At 38.5% G+C, this 14,025-nt stretch overlaps 1 protein-coding gene across 3 annotated transcripts; it reads right to left on the bottom strand.

Annotated features, from left to right (window-relative positions):
* Window positions 1-980: 980 nt before the first annotated feature.
* Window positions 981-13,892, bottom strand: LOC111502190 (uncharacterized). Of its 3 annotated transcripts, none has more exons than XM_074186802.1 (7): window positions 10,340-10,512; window positions 3,937-5,590; window positions 3,491-3,766; window positions 2,438-2,593; window positions 2,194-2,359; window positions 1,768-2,052; window positions 981-1,433 (listed from the first exon to the last, which is right to left on the bottom strand). In XM_074186802.1, exons 2-7 carry the CDS (start codon window positions 4,405-4,407, stop codon window positions 1,144-1,146), a joined length of 1,644 nt encoding a protein of 547 aa, XP_074042903.1. In that variant the 5' UTR covers window positions 4,408-5,590; window positions 10,340-10,512; the 3' UTR covers window positions 981-1,143. The 3 variants fall into 3 exon arrangements, 2 of the variants coding, with proteins under 2 accessions (XP_074042903.1, XP_074042904.1); XM_074186803.1 differs by having other exon boundaries at window positions 983-1,433; window positions 3,937-4,317; XR_012468474.1 differs by lacking the exons at window positions 981-1,433; window positions 1,768-2,052; window positions 2,194-2,359; window positions 2,438-2,593; window positions 3,491-3,766 and adding exons at window positions 11,127-11,411; window positions 11,552-11,717; window positions 11,796-11,951; window positions 12,826-13,101; window positions 13,272-13,892 and having other exon boundaries at window positions 5,523-9,634; window positions 10,340-10,800.
* Between the last annotated feature and the right edge of the window lie 133 nt (window positions 13,893-14,025).

The following is a 14,025-nucleotide window of genomic DNA, read 5'->3' as shown; positions in this document are numbered from 1 at the left end:
GTTCACTTCCAAGTTTTCCTTTAGTTTGCTTCACAGCTAGCGCCACCTTGCGACAATCATTTTCTATTTTTCCTTCTGTTTGCTTCGCCGCTAGCACCATCTTGAGGCGTTCACTTACAAGTTTTCCTTTAGTTTGCTTCGTATCTAGCGCCACCTTGCGACAATCATTTTCTATTTTTCCTTTAGTTTGCATCGTCGCTAGCGCCACCTCGTGGCGTTCACTTACAAGTTTTCCTTCAGTTTGCTTTGCCGCTAGCGCCACCTCGTGGCGTTCACTTCCAAGTTTACCTTTAGTTTGCTTCGTAGCTAGCGCCACCTTGCGACAATCATTTTCTATTTTTCCTTTAGTTTGCTTCGCCACTAGCGCTATCTTATGGCAATCTTTGCCACAAGGTGGCAAGCATTGCCTACAGGGGCGCTAGCTGTAAAACAAACTAAACTAGGTTTGAGTAAATCACTTCAGTGAAAGTTTGATAGTGAAATCACGTAAATTTAACAATTGGTTTTCGATTTGGAATTGATTTTTTCATTTGATTACTAATTTGAACTGTTCTATAAACTGGTGGATTTTAGTTATGCTAGTTCACTGAACAATATTTCAAAATCTACCAGTCATTTTACACTTATATGAAAAAATAAGGAGAAAAGAATCAAAAATTATTATTTGAATGTGTGTGACTGCACAGTTTATGATAAACAATGTTTTTCCTGAATTTCAAGTCCAAATTAGAATGTCGAATTTCTTGGTAGACCTGAATAAAACCTCTGTATATTTTTGCTTATAAATTTCATCAGTTTTTGAATGACATGTATTCCGAAAGGAAAAATTAAAACATCTGGCATAGAATTAATCACACGGGAAATGCTATTGGCTAAACTCTCGTCAAAAAAAGTGTTACAGTTCCGGAAATGAGAAAAAGAGGTTTTGTAAGACATGTACCTAACAAATACATATAAACTGTAGCTCCTTACCAGTTTATCACCTACTTCCAACCTTTATCATTGTTGGGTGTCGAATCAACGTAATTCCGTGAATGAAATCAATAAATTTCGAATTCAAAGCGGCAACAGAAAGACAGAACTCCCAGTCAACCACACTGACAAAAATCCTTCACGTCTAGCGAAATTGTGGAAACCTTTCATTCAAACTCCTACCCTTTGCTGGAGCAGCTCTTCGGGAATATTGTAGAGATTCAGTACGGGGTAGAAGGTCGGCGGGGGCTCGACGAAGTTCTCGGGCACGACGACGGGTTGCGGGGCGGCCAGAACAGTACCCGGAGGGTTACGGTGGGGCATACCGGTCGGCGGGATGTCCTGCCTCGTCCGGCAAGTGACGCTCGTGTTGATGCCGTGTCGCCGCTTCATGTGCTTGTTGTAGTTCGGCCAGTTCGTGAAGTGGTGTTGACATTCGTTGCACGAATACGGACGCTCCCCTGAAAACGCACATCAAAATTACTATCCAAGGATACATAAAGGAGACATGAACTCAGAAACACGGGGATAATTTAAATAGAAAGAGGCAATTAACATTAAAGAAGTCTGGCTACCTGTTCTCAATCGTCCACAAACAAGGTCCGGTAGTTCAATTAGGAGAAACAAAGCCATGCACAGAGACAAATTTGCCATCGATACTGCCTACTGCAGTGCCGGAAAATGACTCTGAGACAGTTATTTCCAGCCATGAAAGTTCACATTCTTTGACCAATAAGACTTTTTGTCATAGTTCACTTCGAACAATATTTTTATAAATAGACACAAATTCCCTACCTGTGTGTTGCCTGCGATGCGTGGTAAGCACCCCCTTGAAGCGGAAGCACTTGCCGCAGAACTCGCACGCGAACGGCATGGCCCCCGTGTGGATGCGGTGGTGCTCTTTGAGGGTGCCCCTCTCTCGGAACTGCCTGCCGCACGTGTCGCACTTGTGGGGCTTCAGGCCTGAGTGGACGGAGATGTGTTTGCGCAGACGTACCAGAGTCTTGAACGCCTTGCCGCAGAGGTCGCAGTTGAAGGGGCGTGCCGCAGTGTGTGTCAGCAGGTGGTTGTCCAGGTTGCCTGAAGATGATCATCACGTTATAATATACGTCTTTCTTACAGATAGAACCCGGGGGGGGCGACAAACAAAATATTATGATCACTTATTGGAGAACAGTGAAAGATTCTTCTTGTGATATTGGAAGATAAAAGAAAACCTACCTTTTTGCACAAAACTTTTACCACACTGGTCACAGGTGTAATCTCGGATTCCCGTGTGTATCCTCTTATGGGCCATGAGGTTGGGCTTCGTGCCAAACTTCTTAGGACATTCATCACATTGGTATTGGTTTTTAATTTCCGCCGGCAAATGTGATCGAGCGTGAACCTGAAGGAAATAAAATAATCCTGAACACTGTAACATACAGATGATCCTGGAAAGTTTCAATTTAGAAGCCTTCCTCACCATCAATGCTGACTGCATTCTGAATTTCTTTCCACATGTCCCGCAAAGATGCGGCCGGTCATCCCCGTGCTGTGCTCTATGCTCTTCTTGCTCTCCGGCGGTAGGAAACCATTTGTAACATATATCACAACACAACTTGAGCCTCGTTCTATGAACCTACAAGCGTGTGCCATAAAATGAATACTGAAAGGAAAATTATTGATTTACATCAACAAATTGAAACATTTTTCAAATGTGTTTCGAATCGAACAGGCAGTTGTTCAAGAAACTAGATGCACCCAACTTAGTAGAAAAAATAACACATCACTCACTGTTAACAGTCGATTTCACAGTTATGAATTATGAAACCTAGAAATCTTTCTCCAAAATTAAATCTGTATAACATTGAAAAAATAAACAGAGACTTAGTATCTTAACTGTGTTGATGTTAATAATTATTATGATAACCTCAAGAATTAATGTTAATGATAACATCATTCCAGTCCAATTATATATTACACGGTATGATATGGAAACCAAAATTAGTTCTAGCAAGGAGACAAAGGTTATAAAATGTTCATGAACAATAACACTAAAGAAAATCGGCAGCATTTCGAAATGTTGCATAATAAACGTATACATTTACTCAAACTGTAAGAAAAAACAACTTTTACTTCCTACATCATACGGACTGACAGACCAAAACTTTACACTTCGACAGTGGTATTCAATTTGAAGTAAATGACAACTAATTTCAATGAAAGTAGTTGTTTAAGGGGGATTTTTCGAGACGAGTTGCTTTCTTTCTCTTTTTAGAAGGTTTGCACGTTTTTTGTATGAAGATGGCTTGGTAGTAGTGTTCCTCAATTCAAAAATGAACTCGCTAGATTATAAGAACCCTCAAGATGTTTCTACATCTTTTCATTGAATTTCAGAGCAAAAATATCTTAAATTTTCAGTGTGTGATATAATTTGCATTACATTAAAGTCTTATTGATACACTTCATCTAATAACTGTTTGTGTATTAGGATGTTTCTATTTGGAATGACTAAATGATTGATTTACATTTTTACCTTTGCATGTGCCAAGAAAACGCTATACTTGGTGTAGACTTTGGGACAATCTGCGCAGGGATAGCGTGCACAAGAATTGTGCACGGTACTGAAGTGGTCCTTGAGCTCCTCGGAATTGGGAAATGTAAGCTGACAGTCACAGCAAGAGAACGGATATGAGTCCCAGCCCGCCTCTATTTGCGGAATCATTGTGCCATCTTCCTTCACCTCAAACTCTAAGTTTTCAATTTGAGGGTTGTGCTGAGTGGGTATTTTCTTCTTGACATTTTTACGAGTCTAGAATAATGATAAGCGGTTACTATCAGGTAGAGGAAGACATGCTAAATATGTAAAAATGTTCATCATTACTTAGGCACAAGCTGAGATACCGCCGTTCAAACAGCGATAGCAGATAATGAAGTATCACCTTCCATACTCTTTCCCTTACGAACTCAAAATGCACTTACCTCACTCCTGGAGGTCCTAATCTTACGTTTCCTGCACACTACGGAACTCCTGAGCTTCCTCTCGGGTTCCAACTTATCCGAACCATCAGAGCAGTCATTTTCAACTTGTCCTGGTAAAAAGTTGCATTTATCATCAGACTTCACTTCCATGTAGCAAATATCCATCATAGACAAATTTTCGGACCTCGTATCGACTATCACCGGCGCCTGCAACGATTCATTCGGCATCATTTCCAGGATGCTGTTTGCCATCTGTGAAAGGATGTCCTGCGCTTTCTGGATGCGGTCGTTGAACATCCAAGTCTTTTCGACCATGTCGTAGCACTCGGGACAAGCGGAAGTGGGCAAATTGTCCTCCACCGACACTTTGATTTGGAAGAGCTGGAAAATTTTCAAACAGAATTGAGGGTTTTGTAAGATTTCTAGTTGGTCTCTAGAACATTCCGCACAGAGGCGACAACGGGGTTCCATGATGTAGCACAGCTGTTCTGTAATTCTATTAATTATTTTTGCTCAATTAATTGTGAACTCCAATTTCAGAACACCATGTAAACATCGTAAATGGCAGATAAGATGAAAGATGACAGCTGTCACTGTCAGATTTCAAATAATGAGTTTTCCATTTGGAAAACTACTGATGCCCTAGTGTCACACGACACTATATGAGTTCTGTCAAATTTCAGAATTGGTGTAGACCTAATGAAAAATAAACTTCTTCAGCATGTCCCTCATCTACACTACTACTACTACTATAAAAAAAAAATCGAAATTGAATGTATATTTATTTTGTGGATATATAATCAAAAATTCAAGATAGAGAGAAAAAATAATCTATGGTGTAAAAATGTATATTTAAATAAGGCTGTTTCACGAAAAACAGCATTCATTTAGGAAAAGATCTTGTCACAAACTGTTCTAGCGCACAAGCGATTCGCTGACTACTTTTAGCAATTTCTCTCTCTACTCTAATCCTCTCTTGATAATACCTCCGCATCACCATCAATTTCTCTCGACAATAGGTTTCCCTCATTCTCAATTTCCGTTCTGCAAGTGTCACTGGTCTCTTCCTTTTGAAATGCCGGTTGGACTTGACAGAATAATATACACTCTCATCCAAATCCTGGTCACTTCCAAGTTTTCCTTTAGTTTGCTTCGCCGCTAGTGCCACCTTGCGACAATCATTTCCTATTTTTCCTTTAGTTTGCTTCGCCGATAGCGCCATCTTGAGGCGTTCACTTACAAGTTTTCCTTTAGTTTGTTTCGTCGCTAGCGCCACCTTGCGACAATCATTTCCTATTTTTCCTTTAGTTTGCTTCGCCGATAGCGCCATCTTGAGGCGTTCACTTCCAAGTTTTCCTTTAGTTTGCTGCGTAGCTAGCGCCACCTTGCGACAATCATTTTCTATTTTTCCTTTAGTTTGCTTCGCCGCTAGCGTTATCTTGAGGCATTCACTTCCAAGTTCTCCTTTAGTTTGCTTCGTAGCTAGCGCCACCTTACGACAATCATTTTCTATTTTTCCTTTAGTTTGTCTCACCGCTAGCGCCACCTTGTGACAATCATTTCTCAGTTTTCCTTTAGTTTGCTTCGCCGTTAGCGCCATCTTGAGGCGTTCACTTCCAAGTTTTCCTTTAGTTTGCTTCGTAGCTAGCGCCACCTTGAAAACGGGGACAACTCAAAAACGATAAAATATATGAATAACAAACCCATGATTGTCAACAAAATTTGGAATAATCCTTCAAAAAAGTAGAAAATAATTCTAATATACAATTAAACACTGACATTATATACCTAAATATCCAAAGTCTTCTTAAAAACAAAGATCAATTACAAGGAAGTCTAGTTTGCTACAACCCAAAAATTATATTACTAAGTGAATCCTGAATAACCAATGATATTGAAGAAAGTGAACTGAAAATTCCTAATTACAATATAGTACGCTGTGACTCAAAAAGTCGACATACAGGTGGTGTCTTAATATATATATAAAAAGTGACATTGTGAACTCTGTATTTAAAACATATATATTAGAAGGTAATTACTGGTGTAAAATTCTGAAAATTAGACTCAAACGCCCTATTTTAGTGGGATGTCTTTATCACTCACCCTCAGGATCTGATGCAAAATTCTTAGAGGATTTTGAAAATATCTGTGATAGTTTATTTTTGACGAAATTTCATTGTATTTTAGTGGGCGACTTCAATCTGAACTACTCTGATGATAGTTTTCATGTATCTAGATTAAAAAACCTTCTCAATACGTATGGCATATCGCAAATAATCAATGAACCAACTAGAGTTACTAACCACAGCGAATCGCTTATAGATTATGTATTAACGAACGTAAATAGATGTCAAGCGTCGGTGCACTCATATCCAATAATAACAGACCATTCAACAATCACTGTCAACTTTACTAATATTCATAATAACGAAAATCAAACTATAAAAAAATATAGAAACTTAAATGAAAGCAATTTGGACCTTATAAAAATTAACTTAATATCATGTAAATGGTCTTTAAATTCTACTGATGTTGAAGTTATTTATAAAGAAATACTGAATAATTGCAAAGCAGTTATTGATGATATTTCTCCAATACAAAATTGTAGTATTAACAGTCATTTGCAATGGTTTGATAACGAAGTTCACTGTAAAATTAAGAATCGTGATAGGGCATACAGAGCTTTCAGAAACCGTTCAAATCTAGAAAAACAAAATAACTGGGAAACTTTCAAGAAATTGAGAAATGATGTTGTCAATGTGTTGAAAAGAAAAAAAGATCAATATTATTTTGAAAAAATTGATCGGTATAGAAACAACTCTAAACAAATGTGGAAAACTCTCAAAAAACTAGTTAAAGGAGATGACATTGACTTTCCAAATTGTATTCAGTTTGAGAAAACGGATGAACTTATATTACTAAAAGATGTTATTGAAATATCAGATAACTTCAACAGTTATTTTGTTGAAAGCATAAATGAAATTGTGGCTAGCATTGACTATTCAGAGTCATGGTGCAATAAAAACTTCAATTTATACAAAACTTTCTCAGAATTCAGATTGCTTTCGTTAAATGACCTACGTAAAATTATAATTTCCTTGGATAATAAGTGCAGTATACATGAAATCCTCAACTTCAAAATATTGAAACAAGTTTTTGAGACTATCGGTCACGTTATATTGCACCTTATCAACACCTCTCTTGAAACTGGCGAAATACCAGAAAGATTGAAAAGTAGTACTATTGTTCCTATACCCAAAATTCCTCATACTATTAAATGTAAAGAATTCAGGCCAATCAACACTTTACCTCCGATTGAGAAGGTACTTGAAACAGCAGTATATAACCAACTAATAGAATATGTGGAAAAAAACGACATTTTAATCAACAATCAATCGGGTTGTCGCAAATTGCATTCGTGTGAGTCATCAGTGCAACTATCTCTAAACAAATTTAAATCTGAGCTGGATAATAATAAGTTTGTTGTAGTCGTGTTCCTTGACCTCAAAAGAGCATTTGATACCATTGATAGGTCTATACTACTAGCCAAATTGAATATATATGGAATTGAGGGCAAAGTGTATAATTGGTTATCTAATTACTTGACCAACAGAAAACAACGGGTAAGAGTTAAAGACATGTTCTCTTGTGAAATTGACAATTACGTTGGAGTTCCCCAGGGTAGTGTTCTGGGACCCCTTCTATTCATACTATATTTAAACGACATGCCATTGTTTGTCGACTGTGAATTTATGAACTTTTTTGCTGATGATACTCTATTGGCATGTAGCGATGTGAACCTTACGATGGCTATACAAAAAATGAATAATACTCTAGCAAGTGTCAACAAGTATTTAAAAATTAATAAATCCAAGCTGAATGTGATGGAAACTAAAGCGATGATAATCACCACCAAGTTCAAATACAGCCAAATAGACTCTAAAACTATTAATCTCAACATTGATGATGACAAAATTGAAATAGTGAATTCAACTAAATATCTGGGGTTCCAGATAGATAACACTCTATCGTTTGATGGACATTTTGAGTATATTCATAAAAAAATTTCAAAGAAATTATTCTTTTTTTCTAGAATTGCCAATAATCTTTCAACGGAGTCAAGTATCACAGTTTACAAGTCAATTGTTCAGCCCCACTTCGACTATTGTTCCTCTATCCTATATCTATTCAATCAGAATAAATTGTCTCAACTCCAAAAACTTCAGAATCGTGGTATGAGAATCATTTTGAAGTGCCGTAGAGATACTCCTATCACTATTATGCTCAATGTTTTAAATTGGCAATCCATTTCCCAAAGACTGCTATACTTCACAATGATCTTCGTATACAAAATATTGAACAATTTAGGACCATCTTATTTTAATCAGTATATTGTCTTTCATCACGATATTCACCACCACTTCACTCGAAATAATAATAACTTATATATTAACAGAACAAAAAACAAAAATACTATGAACTCATTGTTTTTCAAGGGTTTTGATCGGTTCAACAAATTACCTAATGCAATTAAAAATAGCCCATCTCTGAACATGTTCAAAAATGAACTGAAGAAATGTGTTTTAAATGAACAAATATGATATGTATTATGTCTTTGTTACCTGTAGCTATAATTTGTATAATTACATTCATCTAATGTTCGTTATATATTTCAAATAATTATGTAATTTATCTTTCTACATGTTGCATTGAAATTTTTCTAATGTATAATGTTGCTGTTTTTGTAGTAATGTCTTTAAAATTATTTTATTGAACTTATGTTTGTCATACATTTAAGTCATAGATGTAACACATACCTTTTTTTTTTATTTGTACCATTCTAGTTGATTTGTATATTATTAGGATATCCTATTTAAATAAAGATAAAAAAAGATCTATCATTTTATATTTTTCCTTTAGTTTGTCTCACCGCTAGCGCCACCTTGTGACAATCATTTCTCAGTTTTCCTTTAGTTTGCATCGCCGCTAGCGCCACCTCGTGGCGTTCAATTACAAGTTTTCCTTTAGTTTGTTTCGCCGCTAGCGCCACCTCGTGGCGCTCACTTACAAGTTTTCCTTTAGTTTGCTTCGCCGCTAGCGCCACCTCGTGGCGTTCACTTCCAAGTTTTCCTTTAGTTTGATTTGTAGCTAGCGCCACCTTGCGACAATCATTTTCTATTTTTCCTTTAGTTTGCATCGCCACTAGCGCCACCTCGTGGCGTTCACTTCCAAGTTTTCCTTTAGTTTGCTTCGTAGCTAGCGCCACCTTGCGACAATCATTTTCTATTTTTCCTTTAGTTTGCTTCGCCGCTAGCGCCATCTTGAGGCGTTCACTTCCAAGTTTTCCTTTAGTTACCTTCGTCGCTAGCGCCACCTTGTGACGATCATTTCTTATTTTTCCTTTAGTTTGCATCGCCGCTAGCGCCACCTCGTGGCGTTCACTTACAAGTTTTCCTTTAGTTTGCTTCGCCGCTAGCGCCACCTCTTGGCGTTCACTTCCAAGTTTTCCTTTAGTTTGCTTCGTAGCTAGCGCCACCTTGCGACAATCATTTTCTATTTTTCCTTTAGTTTGCATCGTCGCTAGCGCCACCTCGTGGCGTTCACTTACAAGTTTTCCTTTAGTTTGCTTCGTAGCTAGCGCCACCTTGCGACAATCATTTTCTATTTTTCCTTTAGTTTGCTTCGTAGCTAGCGCCACCTTGCGACAATCATTTTCTATTTTTCCTTTAGTTTGCATCGTCGCTAGCGCCACCTTGTGACGATCATTTCCTATTTTTCCTTTAGTTTGCTTCGCCACTAGCGCTATCTTATGGCAATCTTTGCCACAAGGTGGCAAGCATTGCCTAGAGGGGCGCTAGTTGTAAAACAAACTAAACTAGGTTTGAGTAAATCACTTCAGTGAAAGTTTGATAATGGAATCACGTAAATTTAACAATAGGATTTGGAATTGATTTTTTCATTTGATTACTAATTTGAACTCTTCTATAAACTGATGGATTTTAGTTATGCTAGTTCACTGAACAGTATTTCAAAATCTACCAATCATTTTACACTTATATGAAAAAATAAAGAGAAAAAAATCAAAAATTAATATTTGAATGTTTGTGACTGCACAGTTTATGATAAACAATGTTTTTCCTGAATTTCAAGTTCAAATTAGAATGTCGAATTTCTTGGTAGACCTGAATAAAACCTCTGTATATTTTTGCTTATAAATTTCATCAGTTTTTGAATGACATGTATTCCGAAAGGAAAAATTAGAACATCTGGCATAGAATTAATCACACGGGAAATGCTATTGGCTGAACTCTCGTCAAAAAAAAGTGTAACAGTTCCGGAAATGAGAAAAAGAGGTTTTGTAAGACATGTACCTAACAAATACATATAAACTGTAGCTCCTTACCAGTTTATCACCTACTTCCAACCTTTATCACTGTTGGGTGTCGAATCAACGTAATTCCGTGAATGAAATCAATAAATTTCGAACTCGAAGCGGCAACAGAAAGACAGAACTCCCAGTCAACCACACTGACAAAAATCCTTCACGTCTAGCGAAATTGTGGAAACCTTTCATTCAAACTCCTACCCTTTGCTGGAGCAGCTCTTCGGAAATATTGTAGAGATTCAGTACGGGGTAGAAGGTCGGCGGGGGCTCGACGAAGTTCTCGGGCACGACGACGGGTTGCGGGGCGGCCAGAACAGTACCCGGAGGGTTACGGTGGGGCATACCGGTCGGCGGGATGTCCTGCCTCGTCCGGCAAGTGACGCTCGTGTTGATGCCGTGTCGCCGCTTCATGTGCTTGTTGTAGTTCGGCCAGTTTGTGAAGTGGTGTTGGCATTCGTTGCACGAATACGGACGCTCCCCTGAAAACGCACATCAAAATTACTATCCAAGGAGACATGAACTCAGAAACACGGGGATAATTTAAATAGAAAGAGGCAATTAACATTAAAGAAGTCTGGCTACCTGTTCTCAATCGTACACAAACAAGGTCCGGTAGTTCAATTAGGAGAGACGAAGCCATGCACAGAGACAAACTTGCCATTGATACTGCCTACTGCAGTACCGGAAAATGACTCTGAGACAGTTATTTCCTGCCGTGAAAATTCACATTCTTTCAGTATCAATAAGACTTTTTGTCATAGTTCACTTCGAACAATATTTTTATGAATAGACACAAATTCCTTACCTGTGTGTTGCCTGCGATGCGTGGTGAGCACCCCCTTGAAGCGGAAGCACTTGCCGCAGAACTCGCACGCGAACGGCATGGCCCCCGTGTGGATGCGGTGGTGCTCTTTGAGGGTGCCCCTCTCTCGGAACTGCCTGCCGCACGTGTCGCACTTGTGGGGCTTCAGGCCTGAGTGGACGGAGACGTGTTTGCGCAGACGTACCAGAGTCTTGAATGCCTTGCCGCAGAGGTCGCAGTTGAAGGGGCGTGCCGCAGTGTGTGTCAGCAGGTGGTTGTCCAGGTTGCCTGTAGATAATCATCACGTTATAATATACGTCTATCTTACAGAAAGAACCCGGGGGGGCGACAAACAAAATATTATGATCACTTATTGAGGAACAGTGAAAGATTCTTCGTGTGATATTGGAAGATAAAAGAAAACCTACCTTTTTGCACAAAACTTTTACCACACTGGTCACAGGTGTAATCTCGGATTCCCATGTGTATCCTCTTATGGGCCATGAGGTTGGGCTTCGTGCCAAACTTCTTAGGACATTCATCACATTGGTATTGGTTTTTAATTTCCGCCGGCAAATGTGATCGAGCGTGAACCTGAAGGAAATAAAATAATCCTCAACAGTGTAACATACAGATGATCCTGGAAAGTTTCAATTTAGAAGCCTTCCTCACCATCAATGCTGACTGCATTCTGAATTTCTTTCCACATGTCCCGCAAAGATGCGGCCGGTCATCCCCGTGCTGTGCTCTATGCTCTTCTTGCTCTCCGGCGGTAGGAAACCATTTGTAACATATATCACAACACAACTTGAGCCTCGTTCTATGAACCTACAAACGTGTGCCATAAAATGAATAGCGAAAGGAAAATTATTGATTTACAGCAACAAATTGAAACATTTTTCAAATGTGTTTCGAATCGAGCAGGCAGTTGTTCAAGAAACTAGATGCACCCAACTTAGTAGCAAATATAACAGATCACTCATTGTTAACAGTCGATTTCAAAGTGATGAATTATGTAACCTAAAAATCTTTCTCCAAAATTAACTCTGTATAACATTGAAAAAATAAACAAAGACTTAGTATCTTAACTGTGTTGATGTTAATAATTATTATGATAACCTCAAGAATGAATGTGAAATAATAGTTGACAACATCATTCCAGTCCAATTATATATTACATGGTATGATATGGAAACCAAAATTAGTTCTAGCAAGGAGACAAAGGTTATAAAATGTTCATGAACAATAACACTAAAGCAAATCGGCAGCATTACAAAATGTTGCATAATGAACGTATACATTTACTCAAACTGTAAGAAACATCATACGGACTGACAGACCAAAACTTTACACTTCGGCAGTGGTATTCAATTTGAAGTAAATGACAACTAATTTCAATGAAAGTAGTTGTTTAAGGGGGGATTTTTCTTGAGACGAGTTGCTTTCTTTCTCTTTTTAGAAGGTTTGCACGTTTTTTGGTAGTAGTGTTCCTCAATTCAAAAATGAACTCGCTAGATTACAAGATCCCTCAAGATGTTTCTACATCTTTTCATTGAATTTCAGAGCAAAAATATCTTAAATTTTCAGTGTGTGATATAATTTGCATTACATTAAAGTCCTATTGATACACTTTATCTAATAACTGTTTGTATATTAGGATGTTTCTATTTGGAATGACTAAATGATTGATTCACATTTTTACCTTTGCATGTGCCAAGAAAACGCTATACTTGGTGTAGACTTTGGGACAATCTGCGCAGGGATAGCGTGCACAAGAATTGTGCACGGTACTGAAGTGGTCCTTGAGCTCCTCGGAATTGGGAAATGTAAGCTGACAGTCACAGCAAGAGAACGGATACGAGTCCCAACCTGCCTCTATCTGCGGAATCATTGTGCCATCTTCCTTCACCTCAAACTCTAAGTTTTCAATTTGAGGGTTGTGCTGAGTGGGTATTTTCTTCTTGACATTTTTACGAGTCTAGAATAATGATAAGCGGTTACTATCAGGTAGAGGAAAACATGCTAGATATGTAAAAATGTTCGTCATTACTTAGGCACAAGCTGAGATACCGCCGTTCAAACGGCGATAGCAGATAATGAAGTATCACCTTCCATACTCTTTCCCTTACGAACTCAACATGCACTTACCTCACTCCTGGAGGTCCTAATCTTACGTTTCCTGCACACTACGGAACTCCTGAGCTTCCTCTCGGGTTCCAACTTATCCGAACCATCAGAGCAGTTATTTTCAACTTGTCCTGGTAAAAAGTTGCATTTATCGTCAGACTTCACTTCCATGTAGCAAATATCCATCATCGACAAATTTTCGGACCTCGTATCGACTATCACCGGCGCCTGTAATGATTCATTCGGCATCATTTCCAGGATGCTGTTTGCCATCTGAGAAAGGATGTCCTGCGCTTTCTGGATGCGGTCGTTGAACATCCAAGTCTTTTCGACCATGTCATAGCACTCGGGACAAGCGGAAGTGGGCAAATTGTCCTCCACCGACACTTTGATTTGGAAGAGCTGGAAAATTTTCAAACAGAATTGAGGGTTTTGTAAGATTTCTAGTTGGTCTCTAGAGCATTCCGCACAGAGGCGACAACGGGGTTCCATGATGTAGCACAGCTGTTCTGTAATTCTATTAATTATTTTTGCTCGATTAATTGGGAACTCCAATTTCGGAACACCATGTAAACATCGTAAATGGCAGATCAGATGAAAGATGACAGCTGTCACTGTCAGATTTCAAATAATGGTGTTTTCCATTTGGAAAACTGGTGGTGCCCTAGTGTCACACGACACTATATGAGTTCTGTCAAATTTCAGAATTGGTGTAGTCAAAATGAAAAATAAATTTCTTCAGCATGTCCTTCATCTACACTACTACTACTATAAA

The sequence above is a fragment of the Leptinotarsa decemlineata genome, unplaced genomic scaffold, assembly GCF_025532065.1.
Source record: "Leptinotarsa decemlineata unplaced genomic scaffold, Ldec_3_MD MMD2_P_RNA_scaffold_5, whole genome shotgun sequence".
Taxonomy (NCBI): domain Eukaryota; kingdom Metazoa; phylum Arthropoda; class Insecta; order Coleoptera; family Chrysomelidae; genus Leptinotarsa; species Leptinotarsa decemlineata.
Note: the sequence above shows the minus strand (reverse complement) of the source record. Positions and strands in the feature narration are given on the sequence as shown.